Source organism: Trachemys scripta, chromosome 5 (assembly GCF_013100865.1).
Source record: "Trachemys scripta elegans isolate TJP31775 chromosome 5, CAS_Tse_1.0, whole genome shotgun sequence".
In the NCBI taxonomy this organism is placed as follows: domain Eukaryota; kingdom Metazoa; phylum Chordata; order Testudines; family Emydidae; genus Trachemys; species Trachemys scripta.
In genome coordinates this window covers 24,837,101-24,864,282 of record NC_048302.1, presented here as the reverse complement: position 1 = coordinate 24,864,282, position 27,182 = coordinate 24,837,101, and the positions used below count along the sequence as shown (strand labels likewise).

Sequence of the window (27,182 nt, the reverse complement as noted above, 5' to 3'; positions counted from 1 at the left end):
AAAAAGAAAGGAATATTAATGGGAAATGATGGCTATCATAACAGTCTACTCTTCTATTTCCTTAGGCTTTACATTAAAATACTATAAATCAATAAATTAAGGTTGACATTTCAGAAAGCAAATACATTTGAAGGCAACCAAAAACCCAATAAAAAGTTATATGGTCTGAGTAAATCATCAAATATTGCTTTACTTTCAATTAAAATGAAAGAGCGAACACAGAATTTTTTAAGTTTACTTTATTGAGCATGTATTTTCAGAGTCTGATAATATGAATTCCCTTACAGAGTTGCAGAAAGAGAAACTGGTATAGCATTATTAGCTTTAACAGTTTCCACACTTATGTTCCTTTACTTTTTATCCAAGAAAATCCTAAGCGCACTGATTAATTTTATTTTTTTTTTACTTCATTTCTCTTATTGTTCTTACCTGCTTTGAAACAGTAACTTGAAGCCCTATCTCCTGCGGCAATATTTTTCTTCATTTTCATTGTGGAAGTACATAATTGACACAAAATGATGTACTATCAAGACTCTAGTACTTTCTATATAAGTACGAAGGGTGGAGTTTTCAAAATTGCCTCAGCTCAAATCCCACTGAAGTCAACAGAAGTTTTACCAATGACTTCAGTGGGAAGAGATGTAGGACAACAATTTTGAAAATCCCACTCTAAATAATCGTACACAAATATAGTACAAAGGACCATCATTAAAAACTTCATAAGAGATGGATTAACTAGTGACCAAGTCATATAAAGGTGGGACACAGATGAGGAGTTTTCATAAGGTCATAAGGAACTTTGACCTGTGATATTGGTTCTCTCAGATATGTCGATAATGTTTTTGGTGAGGTTTTTTTCTCCCTTTTCAACTACTGTACAGAGAAAACGGAACTGCCAACTTAAACTCTCAATTTCGACATACCTTGAAATAACAGTTCAATAATCTTTCATGAGATTAAGAAAGAAATAATATAAATCAGAACATTGATTAAGGCCACTGGAAAAGTACAGGAAATTTTGCCAAAATTTGAATAGTTTTTGCCTCAATCTGAAAATTGTCTTAAAATCTGAGACTTCTTTCAAAGCAAATTTACCAAGTAAATATGAAAACAGTTAGTTGTATCAATTTTATTTAAAACTATTAAATAATGACTTTTAAAATTCCATACAAATATTATGTAATCAATCTTCAAAATACATGTGTAACATAGATGAGATTTATTATCTGGGGAGTCAGTGAGTTTAAAATAATTTGCCAAAATTAACACTGCAGTTTAGTCTTTTAGCAGGATCAGAACTATACTGTGCTCTTTCCTAGTTCTTAACTCTTCAAAAAAGAACTGCTGATTTCATTTTCAAAACATTGAATGTGCTTTATTTTAACTGAAACATTGCTCATTTTGTGTAACAAGCATTTTTAATTTAATTTTGGAAGGCATGGACAATTCCCAAGACCCAATTACACTAGCTTCTTATACACTCACTGCTCCAAGCTCTTTTTTAGATCTGGGGGAGGGGAGGGGGGGAGGAGGAACCCTTGAAGATTCATCTACCAGGGAACAACTTAATAGAAACTGAGTTCTCTTGGCCTTCCTTTCATCTTTGTCTATTCAGGCAAAAGAACCCACTCACTTCTCACCTTAGTGACAGCATCTGGGGAAAACTCTGAATTCCTTATAGATTTCAAGAAAAAGAAGGACAAAACCAGGTGATCTAGAACTAACTTATAAATACACACCATCTTTTTCAGACTTGTTTCTCACAAGCCAAACACTTTAGGGGTACACAATTCTTGATTACAAAAAGAATCCTCAAGTAAACAGTTTGATCCAAAATACCATCAACACTTTCAAAACTGGAACCTCTGGTAGGCTTGTTATATCAGGTCTTAGGTACTTATTTCCTTCATACTTTACAGCAACACTAGCCAGTCATCAGAAAATAGTAGGGTGACACTTTACCAGAGCAGATTTTCCAAGCCAATTAAAAAACAGTGTTTGTAACCTGTCAGAAAACGTCAGGTTTCTGACAATGCCTTTTCAAATCCAGTACTTCTTGGAAGAGTGAGAGACATACCAATTGAAGCTTGAAATGTTCAAGTTTGGCTTACATGCAGACAAAAGAAATTATACAAACTTATCAAGATTTATTTCTCTCCCAAGAAGAAGAGTCTACAGTCTCACAAAATAGAGGTATAACCATATTGTGTGATTGAAGAATTTTAGAACCCACTGTGTTATGGCTATTAAGTCTTTCATTTTTATTTCTTGAACTTCTGACATTTGTAACAATATGAATATGAAATTAATGTAAAAAAGAGGAATACTAAAAAGTATGATCTGCTCAACTTTCTACAAGTAATTCATATCATGAAAATTCTTAATGCATGTAGCTCCAATGGGAATATTGTAAGTTTTTTTAAAAAAGGACAGGAGTACTTGTGGCACCTTAGAGACTAACAAATTTATTTGAGCATAAGCTTTCATGGGCTAGAGCCCACTTCATCAGATGCATCAGATGAAGTGAGCTGTAGCCCACAAAAGCTTATGCTCAAATAAATTCGTTCGTCTCTAAGGTGCCACAAGTACTCCTGTTCTCTTTGCTGATACAGACTAACACGGCTGCTACTCTGAAACCTATACATTTTTAGTAACTAGCTGAATTTACTTTTTGTCCAGAGTATTGTCCATTTAAAAGATAATAACACTGTTAGACCTACCTGAACATAATCAACCCTTTCATAGCATCTGAGTTCAGTGCTAAAAGGATACCTTTTAACCTACTTTTGAACCATTAACATCTACTACATGTTTATAGCCTTGACAGTTGTCCCTTTTAAGTTTAATCATCTCTTCCAGAAGACTAAGAATTTACCAACATTATTGACTCAATCTTTATATAAGTTCTAAAGAATTCTACATTAAACACTCATTTAATCTTCTTGCTCAAGGTAATTTCTAATTTTCATGTAAATTAAGTTTGAAATTAGGTTGAAAACTTTCTTGCAGAATCTTTAGACCTTTGTTATGGCCTTACGCTTGGTTTAATTAGAGTATGTTTTTCAAGATTGGTAAAATGAGAGGAAAATATAATAGCAGCTTCCATATCTAATAATGTTACTTTTAAAAAGTTCTAAAGAGTATCAATACAGACAGCTAACTCTAATTATTCAGACGCCTATCATTATCCTTACACCCCCAGTCACAGACAGTGCATGAGACCACATGCCCTTTGCAGGGACTTCTGCAGAATGATTGTAACATTAAGACTGGAAGTAAATGGTTGATCTCTTCCAAATGGCCAGCAAGCATTGGCATAGCCAAAATGTGCTAACGTGAAGAACGTATGTAACCTTTCTATGTCTTGTTAGCTTTTTTAGAATAATGCTAGTAAGGTTTGGTTTCTGACCCATAGCACAAAGTCTGAAGCAAACATGTTAGTTAATTTAGGAGCAGAAAGATTATGAAAAATGGTGAGGTTCTCCTCCTTGAAATCTGTAGCACTAAGGTTGGTGGTCATTTTATTTACATTCACACACCAACTTTCAAAGCTACCCTTATAATTCACGGAGAAACAGAAGTGTGCTTTGCATTTCATTTGTTGCAAAAGTCATTTAGAGGAAGAAATATTTCAGTGAAAATTCCATCAACTGCAATTCCTAGACATCAACTTAACTATGAAGATATTCTTATGCCTCCATAATACTATCAAAAATATGAGACTACAGCACCTCTTACCATAGTTTTGAAGCAGTTCTTCTTTAGTTGAAACAATTAGTGATCGGTCTTTTGCTGAGAGGATAATGGTAAGGCATACATAGTGCTGCTCTGAAGAGTTTGCTCGTCGCACAACAGTAAATAGTCTGACTGGATGGTTATTAGGAGGTGTACTAAAATGCTCAATGCAAAACCAAGTTGAATAGCTTAAACCAGATGGTGGAGGAAAAAACCTTTCCCCTAAAACAAAAAAACAAAATTTGATTATAGTTGTAGCAGCAATAGTTAAGGTTGCACAAGCATTTCCATTCTGAAGTTCCTTTTGGCAGTTGCTTATAAGCTTTCACTTTCTGGGCTGAAATTTTACAAGTCTGCTCTCTGGCTGAGGGTAATATACATATACATATACATACACATAGAGAGAAAGCGAGAGAGAGAGCGCGCGCGAGAGGGAGAGCAGGAGAGAGAGCAAGAGCTATTTTTGAGAATAAGGAAAGTGAAAAGAGCCCTTTTCCAGTTTATAAAAAAAATACTCCCCCTCCCTTCCCCCACCACTCAGTGTCAGTTCTTTGGAAAAAAATAATTGAAATTTGACAGGATCATAGTCCTTAGACACTTTCAGTGTCACAGTGAACTTTGTTTTGATTTGACAGGGCTATAATTACCAAAAAAAATAAAAAATAAAAATCACAATTCATCCACATGTGGGAAACTTTTAATTATGAGACTTCTGTAGAAAAAACAGCATTCTAAAAGGAAAAGGCTGTAGTGTGCTTGAATGTGTATGGAATTTGGTGACTCATGCCTCAAAGGGTCTATCTGTATGAGCTTTACCTCATTTCATTTGATCCCTTAAAGTTCACATTGCATGAGGCAGCTCTCTAAAGCAAGACCTTTAATCAGGGAAAACAAGGGAATTTAAGTGCTGTCCGCTAAACAGTTCTATATTATAGATGTGCATTCTTAACTTTGGCAAATGCAGTTATCTCCACAGGATTCTTGATTTATTCAGGTTGGACAGTATTCTGTCAGCAAATGTTAGGAGTACTTAATGACTAAGACAGGAGTCCTATGAATCTGTTTCCCATTCTGGGATAATTCTGTTTGTAATTACAATAGTGTACATTATAGTACATCTAGTGAAATGAAGTAAATGAACTAACTCAATGTAAGCAATGCAGCACAGCAGAATTGAGCCGTAAGTGTACCAACGATATGATGTACAATGAAGGCTTCCACTAACTGCCACAGAAGTCAATAGGAATCTTTCCATTGACTTCAATGAAAATTGGATCAGGGCTCACATGTGACAGAGGTCTACTCCTTAAAAAAGGAAGATCAAAATAATACATGTTGTACCATTCATTCTATTCACTGAATGAGGCTGGGATCCTGAATAAATAACAGTATTGAGACGATGCAACAATGATTATTGTATAAAACAATTAAGTTTGAATGTGTGACCTAAATTACAGCACTTCCTGAGTTTTGGCTGTTTAACACTGCAATCTTAATGTTCTCTTAACATGTGTTCTGAAGGAATAAATTTGACTATGTTGTATTCATATACATACATACAGATACACACACACAGTACATTTGCATCACATACATTCCTTTTACACAGTTCAACCTTATGCTGAAAAATCTTTCACTGTAAAACGTTTCTACATTTTCTATTTCTTTTTGCTGATGCAGTGGAAAACAATAGAAAGGTATATAAATAAGATATAAGAAGAGCTCTAGACTATTTGAGAGGGGCACATATAATACTGCTTTCACTTTGTGGTTAACAGAGCAATACAGCAGTCATAAATAGTACAGAGTCATTAATATATAATATTGTAAACAGCTGTATGTACTTACCAGTTCCAATTCCACTGACTACAGCACCATCAACAAGACCTGTTGTGACAGCATTATTTGTAGGTGCATTGTGGGGAGCCAAACTTGGCAAGAATAGACAGCTGTTAAATAAAATATCTCTATATTAGTGTTTGTGATAGCCAAATATCAATGCAATTTTCCAATCTCTACTTTATGAGTAAACAAAATCTAATCTGGAAAAAGATGCTGTAACATGCCCACACTGTACTTGAATTCACTTGCTTACATAGAGAATACAAAAAATGTATTACCCCTTAATTTTCTTTCCAGGACTGAACTCTCCTCAAGACATTTTGTCAGTGCCTGTCTTACTGTAGGTACCAGAGGCAGTTGACACTTGTCCATGAAGCTCTAGGACCTCTGTCCAATGCCACTTTAACCTGATACTGAAGTCAGTCATAACTCACCCCAGCCATTAGGATTAGTGTCATTTGTGTTGGGAGCTGTGTCAGCTAAAGAATCAGAGGGATTCAGGGTCTCATCCTAAATTCTTATTAGATTTAATACAAACAACTTCAACAGCCTTATTTTGTTAAATTCCACCATATCCACCTAAACAACTTACACTGTATATATCAGATACCTGGAGCACCTTTGAGTCAAAGTATACTTCTGCAGGGAAGTGAAAGTCAAGTCTATCGTCCTTTAAAAAGAAGTATTAATGGATGAACAGATTTCCTCTGTGGTGGCTGACGACATTTCTCAGGATGCCACTATTGAATGTGTTGAGTGTTCCCCGATCCTTTAAAGTTTATCTACAGATAAGTATTCTTTAGAGAGGCATCTGGCTAACGAGCTGTGGAGGATTTATATTCCTTCAGGCCCAAGTATTTAGGATGATAGGAAAGGAATAAAGTGTTTTCCTGGACTGGCAAGTTTTGACAAGATGTATTTCCACTGCTCTTCCCACATCTAGGATGCGCTGTGTTTCTTCTTTCAATTGCTGAGGCCTTGGGCAAACCGAGGGAAGACTGATTACCTCTGAAATAAGGAAGAGTTTATACTTTGGTAACAAATACCATTGGAGTCCAAATAGCTACTGTGTCCTCATGTAAAACAGAAGGGAAGATAGAACTACCTTGCTGGCTGAGATGGTTGTGCTGCCCTAAGAAACCTTCAATATAATGAGGTCACCTAGGAGAGAGACAAGCCAAGCACGCATGTCTGACACTGTCTATCTTAAAGGCCAGCAATATGATGGTAGGTGAGTGGTAGTCTTAAGCCAGGTCTAAACAGTCTGGTGAAGAATACAGAAAAGCTGGAATATCTGTTCTTTTGTGGTGGTGATCATTTTGATATTAGTAAGAGAATTGTACCAGAACAGTTGCATATGTTGAGGCCAGGAAAGATGTTATCTAATTTTGTTCAGAACTTGACACCCAGTAGCCAAGCTTTGCAGTTCAGGAGGCAGGAGCAAGGCCTGGGATAAGAGATCCTGCCTACTGGGAAGGTGAACAAAGACCTCTGTAATAGCGCCACTTGGTTCGAGTAGCATGGTCTCTTTGGCAAATCCTTGGTTAAGGAGAATGATCAACACACACCTGTTCCTTTCTAACCTTCTGAATCACTCTTCTTAATGATGGAGAGTGAAAGTGTAGACAAACTGGATTAGGACATCTGTGATTCAGGCCATCTGTTTCCCATAATCACCATTCTGCTTCCCTGACCTGGGGAAAAGCAGCTTTACGTTTGGGTTTTTGACTTGATGCAAATAGGTCTAGCTAGGGTAGCTCTCTGGATATTAACTGAATAATTCTTGGTTCAGAAACATTTTCAAGTTATCCACCTGCTGAAGACATAGCAAGTCTGCTTTTGTGTTCTGGTTTACCTTTATATGGATTGCCCTGATGCAAGTTAGGTGACCTTCTACCTGCAAGAGAATCTGCATCATGTTGACCTTTACACTTGAACTTCGGGTGACCCACCAGTGGTTTACATATGTTATGGTTGTATTTACTGAATGAATCAGGATGTGCTTCCTTCTCAGGTGATCCTGGAAATCCTGAAGAAGCAACCTGACCAACTCATGTCTAAAACACTGGTACTCTGGAGTCTTAACCTCAATATCCTCTTTGAATTGTGCTCCAGGTGGACTCCCCATACTAAAAATAACCCTTTGATCTGGCGAGACCCCTGCGGAAGATGATCTAATCAGTGTATTGTCTAACATATATAAATGGGTCTCAGCTACTTAACCTGGCTCTTATCACTAATAACTTTATAAGCATTCTGGGACAGGGGGCAGGATAGCTCAGTAAGGGGGCGGGATAGCTCAGTGGTTTGAGCATTGGCCTGCTAAACCCAGGGTTGAGAGTTCAATCCTTGAGGGGGCCACTTAGGGATCTGGGGCAAAATCAGTACTTGGTCCTGCTAGTGAAGGCAGGGGGCTGGAATCGATGACCTTTCAAGGTCCCTTCCAGTTCTAGGAGATAAATTAATGGAGATATCCTATTTATTTAGAGCAGACCAACGATAATATTTTGTACTGATTGTGATATCATAGGTGAACCAAAGAGATTGATGACAAGATGTGACTGCAATATTCAGATCAACTCTTGACAGAGCCACTGAAACCTGAAAGGACTCCTGAAGAAATCACAGTGATAGTAAAAAGCTAGAGTCATCATCCTGAATTTTCTCATCTTCTTTCAACTATTGTAGCCTCTCTAGGTCTAACATATTCTGGAACTCGGTTGAGCTTTTTTCTTATTATGAACAACATAGAGTAGGGCAATGCGCACTCTTCATCTTGAGGGACAGGTTCTACCAGCTCTAGAAACTGCAAGATTGCATCCAGGATAGTTTAATTATATGTGCCTTGTGAGGTCAGAGTGGGGATGTAAAAAGGGAAGTGGAGCAGTCAAACTCCAGAATATCCATGATATACTCTCAATCCAACCTGTCCGAAATAAACTGGAACCAGGCACTTGATAATTGGGATATTCTGTCCTGTAGGCCTATTTCAGGATGGAGAGTTGGTTGCAGTCAATGATACAAACTATTAGGACTGGAAGGAGGGACTGAATCCATTCCCCAATCTGAGCTTCCCTCTGGCTTTCTGAATCCAAGTATTACCCCCGGAAATAAGAAAGTTCTCCTTCTTTGGTAACTTTTTTCTTTTTTTTTTGGGGGGGGGGGGGGAGGGGGGGGGAGGGGGGGGGGAAGAAAGGTAAAGGAGCTACTCCTCTTGTCTGAAAGCCTGTAGTCCTTTCTGAGAGCAGCTTGTCCATGTAACTAGAAACCTTCTTGGCAAGCTTCTGGCCAAAGAGAATTCCATCTGAGAAATTAGAGACAATGGATTTTCTTTGAATAATTATCCACCATCCAGGGTTTCATTCAGAGTTGTCTGACTTGAGACTGCCTGGCAGTATTTTTAAGCCTGCGTTAGCTGACATGGATCTCTCTGCCAGCCAAGTGGAGTCCACCACAAATGCAGAAGTAAGAGATATTTTCCTTACAAATTACTTGAATTCATTCATAGTCGTTTTGAAAGGGTCTGGCTCTTCACAAGACAAATATGAAAAATGTTTTAACTTCTTCTATCTTTTAAAAAGCAACCTAGGAGAAATGTTTTTATTAGAAAATTGCTGAGTATTATAGCACCACATCTTAATCTTCCAAGCACTTATATAAACACTAGCTGATCCTCACAAACATTCCCACTTACTAGATGGGGAAATGGCATCAAGGAGGTTAAGTAAATTAACAAAGGGTACAGAGGGAGTTAAGTCCTGTACACGGATCACACCTCTAATTACGGTGAACAAATTGTTCTACAATGATTTGCACTTACTTACTGGCTCAATTTCCTTTTAAAAGTTGCTGCTTCAAAACAATTTTAGTTCTATTTCTACTTTGCCTATAATTCTCTAGTGTATAACTCTCAACCAAATCCTTCCAGGTTTCAGGATAGTTTAGGATAATTTTAGGGACACAGGCTTCATTTGAATCCTGGCAGCTGGCTTCTTTGTGCTAGTATATGCTTGTGTTTCTTCTTTATTTGAAAAGATCCCACCATGCACATGTAAATGATCATCTAAGTAAGCAGTATTATCAGTGGCATCCACACTTCTACAGGTAACAAAAAGTGCTTCAAATTCATTAGTTGAATTCAGCATCCTTTGTCTGAAGGCACTGAGTATGTAGTTCTTTCTGTAGATTAATTGGTTTTGTTTTTTAAACTGCTCATTAAAAATTGCACACATTTCTTTGAAAGAAAAAAGAAATAAGATATTCTTTACAATACACTATTTGAAAGCGTGGCAAGACCTTACCCAAATCCTTCAAGAGATGTGTCAAATTCAATAAATGCTGGAGTAACTGACGATCCGTGAAGTCTGATATCATGTGGGGTTGTCATGGAGACCAAACACTTCACCCTCGTCAGGGGTACTGTGCTTCCTTCTGCTGGCTTTAGCAGGCTCCTGCTTATGCGGTAGTGGTTATCTTCATGCAAGCTGAACACGCTGTCAGAACCCAGACCCTCCATTGATGTGACCATACTACCTACAATAGAAGCCAAGAAAAAAAATATATTGGCAGAAGAAAGCATTTTTTCAGGCCCTCATTTATTTATATATTTTTCATGCCCCTTTAACTGCAGTCTGAGTGCTTAATAGTCATCAGCTACTCTGTGAGTAGCATTACCCTCATTTTAAAGATGCTAAACTAAAGCAAAGAGATTAAATATCTTGGCCAAGGTCATCAGAAAGTTTGTGACAGAGATGGGAACTGAACCCAGATCTCATAAGTCCCTGTCCAGAGCCTCAGCCACAAGTGTCCCTTTACTTCCTCTCAGTTTTTCTGTTGAAACAGACTTCCTGAGGCTCCCGTTCTAATACACTCAGGTTTCTTTTGGGTACTGAAGACAAAATGCAATTTTATTTTAATATTGAGTAAATGAAAAGATAGTATTTTTCAAAGATTCTTGAAGTCTTTTCTGAATATATAAGTAACGTACTGCTAAAATAAGTTAAATACATTTTCTCACTGTACATTGTACAATATTACTGACCAGTAGTTTTTCAAATTATACCAAGATAACTTACTACTACTAGAGTTACTTGTGTTAGTCCCCTGAAAATCTGTCGATTATGCATGTCATCCAACAATGCCTAGCACGTGCTACCAATAACAAATTTAAAGTATGCCAATGATGTAGACTATGTTGAGAATGAATTGATACAGAATAACATTCTCTATTATCTTTCATGTATCATCTAGGATGCAGAAGATAAATAATTTTCAGCAGAGCTGGGGAAGTATAAATGCCATTTTAAAAAACACTGGTAAAACTTCATCTGGAATACTGTGTATAATTCTCGTCACCCTCTTTCAAGAAAAATGACTTGAAATTGGAACCAGTGCAGAGAAAGACCACTAGAAAGACCACTAGAATGAGAGCCTCTCTTTTGAGAGGAGGATAAAAGAGTTTGGTTTGTTTCACCTACCAAAATGAAGGCTGGGAGTGGATATGATTGCTTTCTATAAATACAACAAAGAGGTAAACATTAGGGAGGGAGAAGGGCTATTTCAGATAAAGGACAACGTTGGCAGAAGAACAAATGGCTATAAATTGGTCATGAAGAAATTTAAGATGGAAAATAGAAGCACGTCTCTAACCATCAGAGGAGTAAGGTTTGGAACAGCTTCCCAGGAGGAGTAGCGGGGGCAGACAACCTAACTACATTTAAAATGGAGCTTGATACACATTTATGAATGGATTATATGATGCAGTGGCCTGAAGTGGGGATGGGTGGGGGCGGACGGGGAGTGGGAGGGAGAAGTGGACTCAGTGAGTCAGGATGTCCCTTCCAGTCCTATATTAGTATGTCAAAGACAATGAATAGTGAACAATTATATTCCTGAACTTCCGAACTATTAAAAAGATATACCACCAATTTAAAAACTAATCAGTTTTTAAAAACTGAATTGCAATTAATTTCATGTACCCTGCCAATTTCTATGGATTTTCAAATCACAATTTTTATTTTTGAAAAAATGTTTTTTCCAACACCCCCTCATGCTCTCCCTCTCACCTTTTGCCATTTGAAAGACAGAGGAAAGCTGAAAATGGCCCTGATCCTGCAGTTATGCTAGTGCACATCTTTACAATCACACTGAGTCCCACTTAAGCAATGGGAATTGTTTCAGGGATCTGAGTTAGTGCACCAATTGCATGGCTGGAGCCTAAGCAATTATTGCAGCAGAAACAGTGAAAGGTGATGACACACAAAGGGCTGTCACAAATACACAAAGTATCTTTGAATTACTGTAATCTTAGATGCTATTTGTAAAGATAAGATTAAAAATCAGAGATGAGTAATAGTTAAGTAGATGGTGTCCCTTAAAGTTATATACTCCTCACAGGATTTATTTATTTAGTAAGTTAGTTTAAGTGGTGACAGATCCCATACTGTTGTTAAGACCTTTTGTGAAAATAATGCTTTTTAATTATAACTGGATAGCTACTTTTCCCCTTAGTAACTAAAAAAACCCCCATCAAATCATTCAGATTATTTATTTCATTATGTGTCAATGTCTCTCTGGAACTTTACCTATAAATTTTTATTAGCTATAAATCAGATTTGCCGATTAAATATATTTCTGATGTTGAACACTTACTTCTCATCTCTGGTTCATAGCTTAATGAGCTGGGTTTGTGCACTCGGTACAGTTTCAACAGCTTTTTGTCCCAAGCGCCACAATTCAAAGGATTTGCCAAACGTAAAAATTCCCTGGATAAGAGAGACAAAGAAATTATACAAAGCAAGTTGCTTACTTGTTTTCAATTTTAAAGTCTGCAACCAAACACAAAACAGAAAACATTAAAACTATTTAAATAAAATATGAATTCCAAAAACAAATACTGACAGCAAGCAAAAATATTTTGATTCAAAACTATTTCTATTTTTAATTAACTACTGCATACACAATGTGTATGTGTGTGTATATACACACACACACACACGGGGTAAATTCACTCATTACCACAAAATGTTATGATTTCTAGTTATTTGTGATGCGATATTTTGTAATAAACCATTACATATTTTTGGATAACCACACTGCTAAAATATAGTAGTAAAAACATACATTCTAGTCTTTAAAGTAAGTAGACTTTTCTCTCAGATTTCTTTTTTTCCTTTGTTTTGTGAAATTATAGCTCATTATACCCTAAAGATTTAAGTCACTTGTTGTTCTTCCAGAAAGGTACAAAATGGGCTGCACATTTTATCACCAATGTGCCACAATGTTGACAAAGGGACCACCTCAAGCAGACAAGAGCGTAGTTCAGTCTGCAGACCGATTTAAATCCTCGATCCCTCAGCTGAGAATACCGACTGAAGTTGTAGTTTCTGATGTGGATACACACCACTAAAAACCGGACTGACACTACATACTGCTTCTTACAACCAATCAACAATCAGACTGTAAACCAGTTAATCTGGGCTAGATCTGAATGGACAATCCAGCAGGGAAAAGTTCCATACGTCATTACTAGCCACCTAGTTAATTGCGTAACTTACTGTTTTCAATACTGCAGGCACTACTCAATCTATCCAAGATAGATATATCTCCATAATAATAAAAGTATCTCATAGAACTGGAAGGGACTCCGAAAGGTCATTGAGTCCAGCCCCCTGCCTTCACTAGCAGGACCAAGTACTGATTTTGCCCCAGATCCCTAAGTGGCCCCCTCAAGGATTGAACTAACAAACCTGGGTTTAGCAGGCTAATGCTCAAACCACTGAAGTATTAAGCAGAGAACAAACAATATCAAATTCTTTTCTATTGCTGGCTTAGCCCTGGTCTACACTACAAACTTATATCTGTATAACTATGTCGCTGAGGGGTGTGGAAAATTCACATCCCTGAATGATGCAGTTATACCAACTCAACTCCAAGTGCAGACAGTGCTATGTCAATTGGAGGGCTTCTCCCATCAACACTGCTACCACTTCTCAGGGAGGTGGAGTACCTACACCGACAGGAGAAGCTCTCCTGTCAGCATAGGTAGTGTCTTCACTAAGCGCTACAGCTCTGTTAAGTGTAGACAAGCCCTAAGAAAGGTGTACTAGAACACCTGCATTAACATGGAGGTGGAAAAAAAAACTAACTTTAAACTGTAGCAATCACAGTGCATACTGTTACCAACAAGAAAAGACGGTTACTCACCGTTGTAACTGTTGTTCTTCGAGATGTGTTGCTCATATCCATTCCATTAGGTGTGCGCGCGCCGCGTGCACGATCGTCGGAAGATTTTCTACCCTAGCAACACCGGCGGGTCGGCTGTGGAGCCCCCTAGAGTGGCGCCTTCATGGCGCTGAATATATACCCCAGCCGACCCGGCGCCCCCTCAGTTCCTTCTTGCCGGCTACTCCAACAGTGGGGACGGGGGGCGGGTTTGGAATGGATATGAGCAACACATCTCGAAGAACAACAGTTACAACGGTGAGTAACCGTCTTTTCTTCTTCGAGTGCTTGCTCATATCCATTCCATTAGGTGACTCCCAAGCCCAACTTAGGTGGTGGGGTCGGAGTGAGACATTGCTGTGTGCAAAACCGCTGATCCGAAAGCAGCATCGTCTCTGGACTGCTGCACTAGTGCATAGTGAGCTGTAAATGTGTGGACTGATGACCAAACCGCCGCTCTACAAATGTCCTGTATCGGAACATGTGCCAGGAAAGCAGTAGAGGAAGCTTGGGCCCTCGTGGAGTGAGCGGTGAGGTGCGGTGCTGAGACACCTGCCAGGTCATAGCAAGTCCGGATGCAAGACGTAATCCAGGAGGATAGGCATTGTGAGGAGACCGGTGAGCCTTTCATTCGGTCGGCCACTGCAACGAAGAGTTGCGTCGTCTTTCTAAAGTGCTTTGTGCGGTCAATATAGAAGGCCAGGGCCCTTCGTACGTCCAGGGAATGCAAACGTTGATCCTGGCGAGTGGCATGTGGTTTAGGATGAAAGACCGGGAGAAATATATCCTGGTTGATATGAAAAGGAGAAACCACCTTAGGGAGAAAGGCAGGATGTGGACGAAGCTGCACTTTATCCTTATGAAAAACTGTGTAAGGGGGCTCAGAGGTAAGCGCCCTGAGTTCAGAAACGCGCCTTGCTGAGGTGATGGCTACGAGGAAGGCTGTCTTCCAGGATAGGTACAGAAGTGAACAGGTGGCCAGTGGCTCGAATGGAGGACCTGTGAGCTTGGAGAGAACCAGGTTGAGGTCCCACGTCGGGACGGGCTGACGTTGTTGTGGGTACATCCGGTCTAAGCCCTTGAGGAATCTAACGACCATCGGGTTAGAGAATACCGAGGACGCGAGTTCCCCTGGGTGAAAGGCCGATATAGCAGCCAGGTGAACTCTAATTGAAGATATCGCCAACCCCTGCTGTTTTAGGGAGAGGAGATATTCCAAAATGAGAGGAATGGGTGCCTGCAACGGGGACGTGGCTCGTTGTTCGCACCAACAGGAGAACCGCTTCCACTTGGCCAGGTACGTGGTGCATGTTGAGGGCTTCCTACTGCTCAGCAGAATCTGTTGGACAGAGTGCGAGCATTGCCGCTCTGCCTGGGTGAACCATGGAGCAGCCACGCCGTGAGGTGGAGTGATTGCAGGTCGGGGTGACGCAGCCGGCCGTGGTCCTGAGAGATGAGATCCGGACATAATGGAAGCGGGATCGGTGTCTGAACCGAGAGTTCCAACAGTGTGGTGTACCAATGTTGTCTCGGCCACGCTGGAGCGATCAGAATTACCTGTGCCTGGTCTCTGCGCAATTTGAGCAGTACCTTGTGGACCAGAGGAAACGGAGGGAAGGCATAAAACAGGTGGTCTTTCCAGGGAAGGAGAAACGCATCTGAGAGGGAGCCCGGAGCTCGACCTTGTAGGGAGCAGAACACGTGGCACTTCCTGTTGTCTCGAGATGCAAACAGGTCTATCTGGGGAAACCCCCACTTCTGGAAGATGGAATGTATGATGTCCGGACGGATAGACCACTCGTGCGTCTGGAAGGACCTGCTGAGTCGGTCCGCTAGAGTGTTCTGGACTCCAGGGAGGAACGATGCCGTGAGATGGATTGAGTGGGCGATGCAGAAGTCCCACAGGCGAATGGCCTCTTGGCATAGAATTGACGAACGTGCTCCTCCTTGCTTGTTGATGTAAAACATGGCCGTGGTGTTGTCGATGAGAACTAACACACAACGGCCACGTAGGAGATTGAGAAATGCCTGGCACGCCAGGCGTACCGCCATCAGTTCCCGAACATTGATGTGCAGGGCTAACTGGGGTGCAGTCCACAGGCCCTGGGTATGGTGTTCGTTGAGATGGGCGCCCCAACCCAGAGATGAAGCGTCTGTGACCAGGTGCAGAGAGGGTTGTGGGGTGTGAAAAGGCATCCCCTCGCAGACCACATTGTGGTCTAGCCACCAGATGAGGGAGGTCAGGACCGAGTTCGGGACCGTGACCACCATGTTCAGGCTGTCCCGATGTGGGCGGTATATTGATGACACCCAGGTTTGAAGTGGGCGAAGCCGAAGTCTGGCATGCCTGGTTACGTACGTGCAGGAAGCCATGTGACCCAGCAGGGTGAGGCACGACCTCACCGTGGTAGTTGGGAAGGCCTTGAGCCCTTGAATGAGGTTCTTGATGGTGCCAAAGCGGTTGTCTGGCAGGATGGCTTGTGCACGTCTGGAGTCTAGAACTGCGCCGATGAATTCTATTCTCTGGGTAGGTTCTAGAGTGGATTTGTCCTTGTTGAGTAGGATGCCCAACTCGTTGAATGTGTGCACTATTATGTGGACGTGAGCTTGAACTTGCTCCTTGGTGCGACCGCGTACCAGCCAGTCGTCTAGGTACGGGAACACCTGTATCCCTTGTCGACGAAGGTACGCTGCCACGACAGCCATACATTTCGTGAACACTCTTGGGGCCGAGGATAGGCCGAAGGGAAGGACTGCAAATTGGTAGTGCACCGTGTTTACCACGAATCGCAGGAAGCGTCTGTGGGGTGGGTAAATTGTGATGTGAAAGTATGCGTCTTTCATGTCGAGGGCGGCGAACCAGTCTCCAGGATCGAGGGAAGGGATAATGGCCCCCAAAGAGACCATGCGGAACTTCAACTTTACTACGAATTTGTTGAGTCCGCGCAAGTCCAAGATGGGCCGCAGACCTCCTTTGGACTTGGGGATCAGGAAGTAGCGGGAATAAAATCCCCTGCCCCTTAACTCTATCGGAACCTCCTCTATGGCCCCCAAGGCCAGGAGCGTAGAAACCTCCTGTATAAGAAGTTGCTCGTGAGAAGGGTCCCTGAAGAGGGACGGGGAAGGGGGGTGGGAGGGGGGGATAGAAGAAAACTGGATAGCGTATCCCCTCTCCACCGTGCGGAGGACCCAACGGTCTGAAGTTATAAGGGACCAAGCACGGTGGAAGTGGGAGAGGCGATCCCGAAAGGAGGGGGCTGGATCCTGGGGGATGACTGGGGCGCCGTCCTCGACCGCACCTTCAAAAGTTCTGCCTGGGGCCTGAAGGTGGTCTAGGTGGCCCCTGGTTCTGGCCGGGTTGAGGGCCGGTCCACCTTCTTCTACCACCTCGCCCTCGCCTCCGGGCCGAGTCCTGTCTCTGACGAGGCGGGGGGGGGGTAGAAGCGCTGAGGCTGCGGCCTAAATGGTCTGCGCTGAGGGCCCGCAACATGCATCCCCAGGGAGCGCATGAATGTTCTCGAGTCCTTGAGGCTCTGCAGGCGAGAGTCCGTCTTGTCCGAGAACAATCCATGTCCCTCAAAGGGCAGATCCTGTAGGGTTTGCTGCAGCTCCGGAGGCAAACCCGAAACCTGAAGCCAGGAGATCCTCCGCATAGCGATACCCGAAGCCAGGGTCCTCGCAGCCGAGTCCGCTATGTCCAAGGAGGCCTGCAAGGAGGTCCGAGCCACCTTCTTACCCTCCTCTAACATGGCTCCAAACTCCTCCCTGGACTCTTGGGGAACCAACTCCTTAAACTTCCCCATAGAGTTCCAGGAGTTAAAGTTGTAGCGGCTCAGGAGCGCCTGCTGGTTCGCCGCTCTAAGTTGCAGCCCTCCGGCTGAGTAAACTTTACGGCCAAACAAATCGAGTCGCTTAGCCTCCTTTGATTTAGGCGCTGCAGCCTGCTGACCGTGGCGCTCTCTTGCGTTCACTGATGCCACCACCAGTGAACACGGTTGGGGGTGAGTATACAAGTACCCGTAGTCTTTAGACGGGACAAAGTATTTCCTTTCCACCCCTCTCGCTGTGGGTGGGATAGAGGCAGGAGTTTGCCATATCGTAGCTGCATTGGCCTGTATCGTGCGGATCAGGGGTAACGCCACCCTCGATGGGGCATCCGCTCTGAGGATGTTCACGATAGGGTCCTGCACCTCCACTATCTCCTCCGCCTGCAGGTCCATATTACGGGCCATCCTACGCAGGAGATCCTGGTGAGCCCGAAGATCTATCGGAGGTGGACCTGTACATGATGTGCCCGCCACTGCCTCATCTGGAGAGGAAGAGGAAGATACCTCCGGTGGTACAGGATCCAAGGGAGGGTCCTGGTCCCCCTGCTCCTGGGCCGGAGCATCACCTGTGCTTGGGTCCATGGCGTCGGGTGGCGTCGACACGGAAGCCTCCATGCCCCCTGGCGGAGACCGAGAGATGGTGGACTCCGGGGCCCTTCTAACGGAGTGACCCGAGCGAGAGGTCGAGGGTATCGGAGCCCCTTGCTCCTGGTGGTACGCCCACAGGGTCCAAAACGACCAGTGAGATGGGCCATGAGAATGGTCCTCTGTCATCTCCTGCCAATGGCCCAAGTCCCGTTCCTCGGCTTGCCCTTGAGGGGGGTATGCCGATCTCGACAGGTCTTCCGAGGAGCGAGACACCGATCTTGATGGCCATGGCGGTGCCGAGAGAGACGAAACGATTCCCGTGGGCTGCGGTGCCGCACGGTGCCGGTCCGGAGATGATCTATCTCTACGCGGTGCCGGCGAACGGTGCCGGGACCGCGATCGGTGCCGATGACCTCGCCGGTGCCGGGAGCCGGATCTGGACCTCGACGAGGACCTGGAGTATGCCCGGTGCCGGGAGCGGCCTCTTGACGCCGAGCGTCGACCGTAGCGGTGCCGAGAACTACGTCTCGACGTTGATCGGTGCCGACGATCATAGCGGTGCCGAGACGTAGAGCGGTGCCGCGACGAAGATCTTGGCCGCGAGTACGACCGGTGCCGAGGTGATATTCGGCGCCGGGACTGCGAGCGGCGTGGGGACCTGCTTCGGGACCTGGACCGGTGCCGAGGTTCCAGCCCTTGCGATGGAGGGCGCATCAAGGCAGGTTTCCCCCTCGACTGGACCGGGCGAGTCAACGGTGCCGTCGGTGCCGGTGGTTGAGGCGGTGCTGGCTCCGTGAGAGCTATCAAGTCTCTCGCCGCCGCGAAGGTCTCTGGAGTCGACGGGAGTTGTATCACCGCCGGTCTCGGTGGAGACGCTATCTGCACCGGACTCAACGGCCTCGGCGCCGGAGTCGACAGTGCTGGAGGCACCTGTTTTCGGTGCTCCACCGGCGGACTCGGCTCTACCCCCGGCACTGGGGGAGCCGGCGTCTTCGGCACGGAGGCCCCCGTTTTATGGGCTTTTTTATGCCCCGGGGATAATGACCGGCGTCGAGGCACTTGCTGCGCTTGCGGTGCCGACGAGGTCCGGTGCCGGGGAGGCTTGTCCGACGCCACTCGCGTGGTCGGCATGGCCGGTGCTGCCGGGGCACTGCGCACCGAGGCGCTAGGTGCCGGGGCCTGGCTTGTAGAGGGAGTGTCCGGACTAAGTGCCGCCTCCATCAGGAGTTGCCGGAGCCGAAAGTCCCGCTCTTTCTTGGTCCTTGGTCTGAAGGCCTTACAGATCTTGCACTTATCTGTTTGATGGGACTCTCCCAGGCACTTCAGACAGGAGTCGTGCGGGTCGCTCGTGGGCATAGGCTTAGCGCAGGAGGCGCACTGCTTGAAGCCGGGAGCGTTGGGCATGAGCCCGGGCCCGCGGCCGGGGGAGAAAGGGGGAGACGACCCCCTTAATCCCCTGGACTATTATAACAACTATAACAACTTTTAAAACTATTTAACTATTTAACTATAAACACTAGAACTATAACTATAACTACAACTGCGAATAACTAACTAAGCTAGGGAGAGTGGAGAACAGCTATGCCGCGCTCCACAGTTCCAACGACCGTCAGGGGCGGTAAGAAGGAACTGAGGGGGCGCCGGGTCGGCTGGGGTATATATTCAGCGCCATGAAGGCGCCACTCTAGGGGGCTCCACAGCCGACCCGCCGGTGTTGCTAGGGTAGAAAATCTTCCGACGATCGTGCACGCAGCGCGCGCACACCTAATGGAATGGATATGAGCAAGCACTCGAAGAAGAAACGTCAGTGACCAGAGCTTGGTCATCAGCCTTTCACTGTGTTTTATTTTTCTCTCAGAAATCGCGTACATTACGCTATAGCAAATCTATTTTCACAAAGACCAGAAATTGTCACTAAACTATAGAGTAAGCCAGTAATAAAACCCCACCGACTAGAGAGGTTTATTCTAGACATTTCTCCTTTCAGGCACCTCTTTCCCCCTCATACATAAATTAAAATAAAGAGCTAAAGAAAAGGGAAGATTTAAGTCTTATCTAGTTTAAGTTACTTTATACTGTTTAGAAAGTCTATAAAGAATCTTCTGTAGCAGTGGCTACTTCTTTTTGGTTCTTTTCACATTTTTAACTAAGTTTCTCTTCTCTGCCAGCCAAACTAGAAGCTGTAAGGACATGTATTTCGACACCATAATTTAAAAACATCAGAAAGGCAGCTTAAATCTGAACATTGAAAAAATACTATATTCACAAGGTAACATTCTTATTAACCACAGTAAGGCTATCTACAACAGGATCACTATCGAACACAAACAATCAGCTATTTTTTCTAATACTTTACTAAGAAATCGAAGTTGCTGAAATTGACCAACCAACATCATCTATACACCAAACTTTTTGACAGATTGGACCCACCCAATGTGAACATCAGTGACCTGAAAAAAATCTTTCTGACCTCAACACCATTGGCTCCAGTGCCTGAGAGGCCAGCCTTTCAAACATTCTCTGGAGTGGGGGATGCAATGAATGGTCCTCATCAGCAAGAGCGGCACTACATCTCTGTAGAAGACGTGCATGGAGTCCAGCTTCACACATTACTTGCTGGTTTCTTTCTGTATGCACCAGGGATTGCAATATATTGGCCACTGCAAGCTGAAGATCCAATGCATGCTGCAAAATATAATAAATAAAAATACCCATATACTAGAAGGGAAATAATTAGCACAGGATGTCCTGTAATGCAATTTTAAAAATGAGAAAAGAGAATCTAATTTAAGTATGTTTCCCTTCTCTTTGAAACAGGACAAATAAATTAAACAATGCATTGATTAGAACTCTGCCAAGGAAATTTGCTCTGGTGCACCTGATGAAAATAACTTCTGCTTTAAACAGAAGTGAGCAGACTTAGAAATATGTTCAACTTGCTTAGAAGTTTTATCCTTATCAGCTCTAAGCTGTTGCCAAAAACAGTCTTTCCCACATCATCCACTGTAATAAACTTTGTGCCATATGCAGCACATTTGTCGCTACAACTGTGAACACAAAAAGGCTTCCAAACTCAAAAGAGAAAAACAGCAAAATGTTGTCATAGCTATACATGCCTGACAGTTTTTGGAGCTTCATTTTGATAAACAAGGATCTGTGGGGTAAATATCTGAACTGAAATCTCTTTAAAATAGTTAGCAAAAATATCACATAAATCCTGTGTAGTAAGATGAAGAATATATACAACTATAAAATATTGGGTTTTAATACTTTCTACACTGCTAAACTTAAAGATACCCTTAGCTGTTTCTAATGAAAGACAACAACAAAAAAAAGTTGCCATACTGGATTAGATGACTAGTCTATCCAGTCTAGTGTCCTGCCTCTCCAGCATAATACAGTATCTGATGCTTCAGAAAGGAAAGCAAAAAATTCATAACACTTGCTAACACTTTTACTTTATGAGATTTAATCAAAAAGTAAAAGAGGACTAAGAACCAAAATGATTTATACTGGTGAAATAATTTTTTATGTAAGCAATTATTTATGATGCTCCTTCTACTCAACTGTATTGATTACCTTAATCTTACAAATGCAAGTATAATAAAAAGGACAAATAAAACTCATAATATACCGTAAACCTTTGCTATATTGACAAAAAGACATGTATTTGGTCTATTATCTGAACTGTACTACACCAAAAAGCATGAGTAAAATAATCTCTCTACCAACACCCATATTACTTTTACTACTAAGGATTTTTTCCACCCCCCCTTTTTTTTATATATATAAATAAAGAGCATATATAAATGCTAGGTTGACAGTTTTGGAGACTGAAGTCCTCTTACATAACCACTAGAACATGGGTAGAAGGACAGCAGCTGTGCAAGCTTCCTCACACTACCCTTCCCATGTCTTTTACCCTGACCTAGGGGTAGGTTGGAGAGGAGCAGGGTAAAAGATTGTAGAGTCTGTGCCCATTTCCTTGAAATCTCTGCTGGTTCTTTCAGTAATAATGGCAATTAGTGCCAATTATGCATATGGTCTAATTATGTAATCTCTTACTCTTTGATATCTGGACTACAACTAGCACATCTTAGGGGGCACTAAACCACCTCCAGCTATTAACTTTGATTTAATCAATACCTTCGTTCAATTCACTAATTCCTACACTAAATTTCAACTAGCAACATACAGACAAGAGACACTGTAGCCTTTTACTATCCATTCCCCTAGTCAGATTCAACATTAAGGACTACAGCTTATTTGCTTACTTCTGGCTGTGCAGTTGATCCAACTGAGGCTAGAAGATCCAACATGGCGAGCATAGCTCCAGGATGAATGATGACAGCATCAGAGCTTTGCAGCAGCGTGGGTCCTGTGTGGAGCTTCACATCAGCTATGTTTTTGGGTGGGTACACAGGTGGAGTTGAAACAGAATGATATGCATGCCTATAGGACAACAGGAAAGAGAGCTTTTATTATACCCATTCACTATTAGCTCTGCACTTCTCTATTAACTATTGTAACATTCAACTTGTACATAGAAAATTCCCAATTAAACATGCCAGATGATTTCCTCTTCTTGAAATCACAAGTAGATATTCTTCCGGGACTAGTAGGGAGAATTTCACTTCCATAATATGTTCCAGCTCCGGAACGCCACTTCCTGTTAGAAAAGAGATAATATCTCCCAAGAAAAATATATTTCCTCATAAAAATTTTCACTTCAACATAGAGTAGAATACATTACACACAATAGTATAAACAGTCCATAAATAATGTTTAGACAAATGTTTGGGACAAAATCAATTTTCATCATCCGTCACTCAGTTTTTCCCCTCTGTAACGGCTGCTTTGAAAACTCACTATTACAGAATTGAAGGCAATTTAAACCATTAACTCCCAAGATTATGAAGCTTGTTCCAACTATATACTCAGGCTAGCAGCCATACGTTCTCACTCTCCCAATGAGTTCCTCTCAGCAACATTAGCATTACATGGAGCTTCTGTGATCCAAGAGGACTTCTGCAGGTTCAGCATGTCGACACTAGAGAACAGATGTTTTGAAGGCATAAGCAACCACTTATGTCTATAAGCCCATAACCGTTTTGCATTCCAATGAGATTCTCAGCAGTAACAGTTTCATGCCATACTTCTGGCGTCAAGACTATTGCAGATTCGGCAGCTTGGGCAGTAGGGCAGTTCAGAGAACAGATGCTTTGAGGCAATGATTTAGATGCTAATATTGCTCATGTGGGGCTTCTTTTCTTGACAAGACTGATAGTCATTACAAAAAATATGCAACATATGTATAGTATATGTGCATCTTCACATAGAATGTGGGCACAAAGCATAAATACTAGGTAACAATTTCTTTGCAGGTCACAATATTCCCTACTACTTTATAGATATCTACTTTTGCCTTCAGAACAGTCTTCAAAAAAAGCGCTATCATTTCTTTCTTGGAATGTGAGCCTTTAAAGTGGAGGAAATTGTTAATATTTTGATTCCTCACCGCCTATTTAAAAAACTACGATATATTTCTTTATATGTGATAAATCAAGTAATTCTATGGTAAGGTTAAAAATTAGTTCAAAGACATATCCCTCCCAAGAAGTTTTGAATGCTGCCCAAACCACTTTTGAAAGTATTTTCACAAATTGTGCTGGACTCCAACCTCCATTTAAAAAAAAAAAAAACATGGATCTCTAGTATGGCCAAGGCCCAAAACACAGTTATTTCAGGGTATTTTCTTATTAAACTAAGGGCTTGTCTACACTACCACTAAAGTCGATGTAACTTACGTTGCTCAGGATATGAAAAAGCAGCCCCCCTGAGCAACATAAGTTACATCAACTTAAAGCCATGTCTACATGGTCATGTCAGCGGGAGGCGCTCTCCCACCAACACAGCTTCAGACTCTCATTAAGGTTGAGTAATTATGCCAACAGGAGAGCACTCCTTGTTGGCATAGTGCATCTTCACTAGACATGCTACAGCAGCACCAATGTAGCGCAGTAGTGTACACTAGCCCTAAATTAAAAATGGCTGGCAGTTTTATCATGTAAATGTTATTAATCTAGTACTTTTCTCCCTAGTTTAATAGGTTTCTCAATACTTGGATGATTTTTTGAGGTTAAAGATATGGGTAATTCTTTAGCTGATAAGCAGAAAAAAGTTAATAGGAAAAGTCCTGCTTCTTTACAATAAACACTTGTAAGTCTCAAGTGTCAGAGTTCACAGGCATTTAATTTCTTAAGGATTACAAGTCCACATATATTTAAGTGTTATATTAAGACTTTTTGACCAGTATTTCAGAACGGATCCATAACTGAACTTCACCATCAGAGTAATTTCAAAAAATATTTTTCCACAGAGTTTCAACTTGCCTAGAAAATCATTCCTTACAGTACTGTCATATTCTGTGGCTGCCAACACCATCCTTTTGTTGTTGCTGTTGTTGTAATTTATATTACAGTAATGCCTAGAGGGCCCAGTCAAGATCAGGCCCATCATGCTAGGTTGATGTATAAACACAAAGATATGACCCCTGCCTCAAATTGCTTACAGTCTAAGATGACATTCAAGGTTGTAGGGAAAGGGATGCAATCAAACATATATTATTTTCTTCTTTGCATTATAGAAAGCATGAACTATCCCCATTTGTCCCTCAAACTACCAATAATTAATTGGATGATTTCCAGGTCTGGGTCTGCTTAAAATATTCAAATGTTCCTTTTCAGTTTTCTCTACAATGGATTCCTATTTCCAGAAGGCCACAAATACCAGTTCAAGAATACTTATTAGAATGGAAAGATAAATTACAGCTCAGAAAAAAATATTACAAAAGGTATTCACTAAATTTGGTTGTTCCCTTTCCTATTTCACCTCCAGAACCTTAGGTACATCACACCTAGCTGTCTCTAGCACATATTTTTATAGTGGCCCTCTAGGAGAGAAGAAAAGAAAAAGACAATAGGAAAAAAGTTAATGTAAACAAAGAAAATATACAGGTCTTCCTAGACAGTGACAAGACTGAAAAAAGTCCAACTCAAACTTAAACTATTGGGTTTAATTATAACTATGTGTCAACAAAGATAAGCACAGAATCATAAAAATGCAGGCCTGGGGGACCTCAAGAGGTAATCCAGCCCAGCCCCTTGCTCTGAGGCAGACCAAGTACACCTAGACTATCTCTGACAGGTGTTTGTCTAACCCGTTCTTAAAACCTCCAAGGAGAGAGGATTTCACAACCTCCCTTGGAAGCCTATTCCAGTGCTTAACAATCTTATAGTTACAAAAAGTTATTTCCAACAGATTTAGCCAAAATTGAGTAGCATTTGTTGCGGATAACCACTGTAGAAGTCTGTCTCAGAGTGACTGTTATCCAAAAGTTTTCTAAGTTAATGGATAAAAAATATTTGTAATGAAAGGCACACTCCCCTTTTCTATTTGCCTTTTGATTAGGGTGTCAAGCCAAAAAGTGTTCCTCTGCACAGATCTGGCATCCTCTTGAATGAGATGACAGTTCAGATAATGTCCAGTCAGCTCTTCTACTTCTGAAATTCCCAGAAATCAAACTAGCACTAAAGCAATAATGCATGATCTAATCATACAGATGGCTGAAAGCACAGTACTTCTAAGCTACATAAAACCACCGTGTACGTAACTAAACATTGACTAGACAAGTTATCTGTATTCTGTTTATACAAACAATAATATTTAGGTGGCAACATCTTTTGGATAAACAAGACTGAAAATCAGTGCACTGAATGTTTGTGTATATAATTAAGAGAGCTTAAAAACTGTATATAGACAGAACTTTTAGACATTTTTGTACATAGATAGCAAATAAATCTCTTTTGTTCATATAATGCCATACTCTGTGCTTGTTAGTCTGCTAACCTAGGATAAGTTATATAAACTAGATAGCAGAATAACAGACTATGGCAAGTGGGAGATCAGTGCAGGAAAAAGGAAATGTAAAGTGGAGAGAGAATACTGCTTTTGGAAGAGCATTTTGGCTGAGATTTTCAACAAACACAAGTCTAAACTTAGGCTCCTAATTAAGGAACTTAATTTAAAAAATGGTGATCTGCCACTAGTCAACCAGAGGGAGGTGCTTGGGAAAAATTGGGCATATATATATACACACCTAAAAATAGACTTTTTAAGAAACTTGACCTTTATGTTTATTTGTACCTGTTTTTATATAAATTGTTTCATATATTCAGTAAATTAGCCCAAGATGATATCAATCCTTTATGTGAATCTTTTCTTGAACTTATTTGACAGAATATACATGACAATGGAAAGGCACAATTTGTTTACAAATCAAACATCTATAGAAAATGCATTCAGTTCTCTTAACAAGTGTCTTCAATGTTAATAGCCAAACTAAATGATCTGATAGGTTGAACATCCTATCCTGATGCTTCTATTTTTTAAACATCCAAAGGACTGCCACATTTTCACTTTGGGAAGACTTAAAAAGATTAAAATATTTTTTTAAATTAATACTTTGGGCTAGCTACAAAGCTGGCACCTTTTTAGTCATTATCCTCTGGCGTCAGCTGCCCTTAAAAGCCTATGTTTGGCAGACTAAATGCATTCTACTGGCAAGATTGTGCTTTTTGCATATCTGTGAATTTCAATAATTCAGTTTATAGGAGCAAGTAATGCCATTTACACTTAAGAGAATAGAACGATGCAGATGAAGAGAATACAAATCAGTAGTGGAATAGGTCAATCTTATAGGCAAAACACTAGGAGGTCTCCACAGGAAAGCTCTTTCTTTCAACATGTGCGAGAGAGAAATGAATTTGGCAGCAAACACTTCTCTCTTCTGTAACAGCGCAGTTTGCTCCTAAATGCCTTAGTATCAGAAAAGAAAAGAAATGACAGTCTGAGAGGTGCTAGATTATTAGACAGGAAGTCCCTTCCAAACCAATCCCAGAAGAATAC

The 27,182-nt window shown here is 41.8% G+C and overlaps 1 protein-coding gene across 5 annotated transcripts in view; it reads right to left on the bottom strand.

Moving 5' to 3' along the window:
• WDFY3 (WD repeat and FYVE domain containing 3) overlaps nt 1-27,182 on the bottom strand; it is a 300,207-nt gene that overhangs the window by 108,726 nt on the left and 164,299 nt on the right. For all 5 annotated transcript variants that reach the window (XM_034772580.1, XM_034772579.1, XM_034772581.1 and 2 more), the window contains 6 exons: nt 22,490-22,667; nt 20,686-20,900; nt 12,229-12,341; nt 9,879-10,110; nt 5,584-5,684; nt 3,739-3,957 (listed from right to left, as the gene is read on the bottom strand). In XM_034772580.1, the coding sequence (XP_034628471.1) occupies nt 3,739-3,957; nt 5,584-5,684; nt 9,879-10,110; nt 12,229-12,341; nt 20,686-20,900; nt 22,490-22,667 (1,058 nt within the window). The remainder of the gene's footprint in view (nt 1-3,738; nt 3,958-5,583; nt 5,685-9,878; nt 10,111-12,228; nt 12,342-20,685; nt 20,901-22,489; nt 22,668-27,182) is intronic.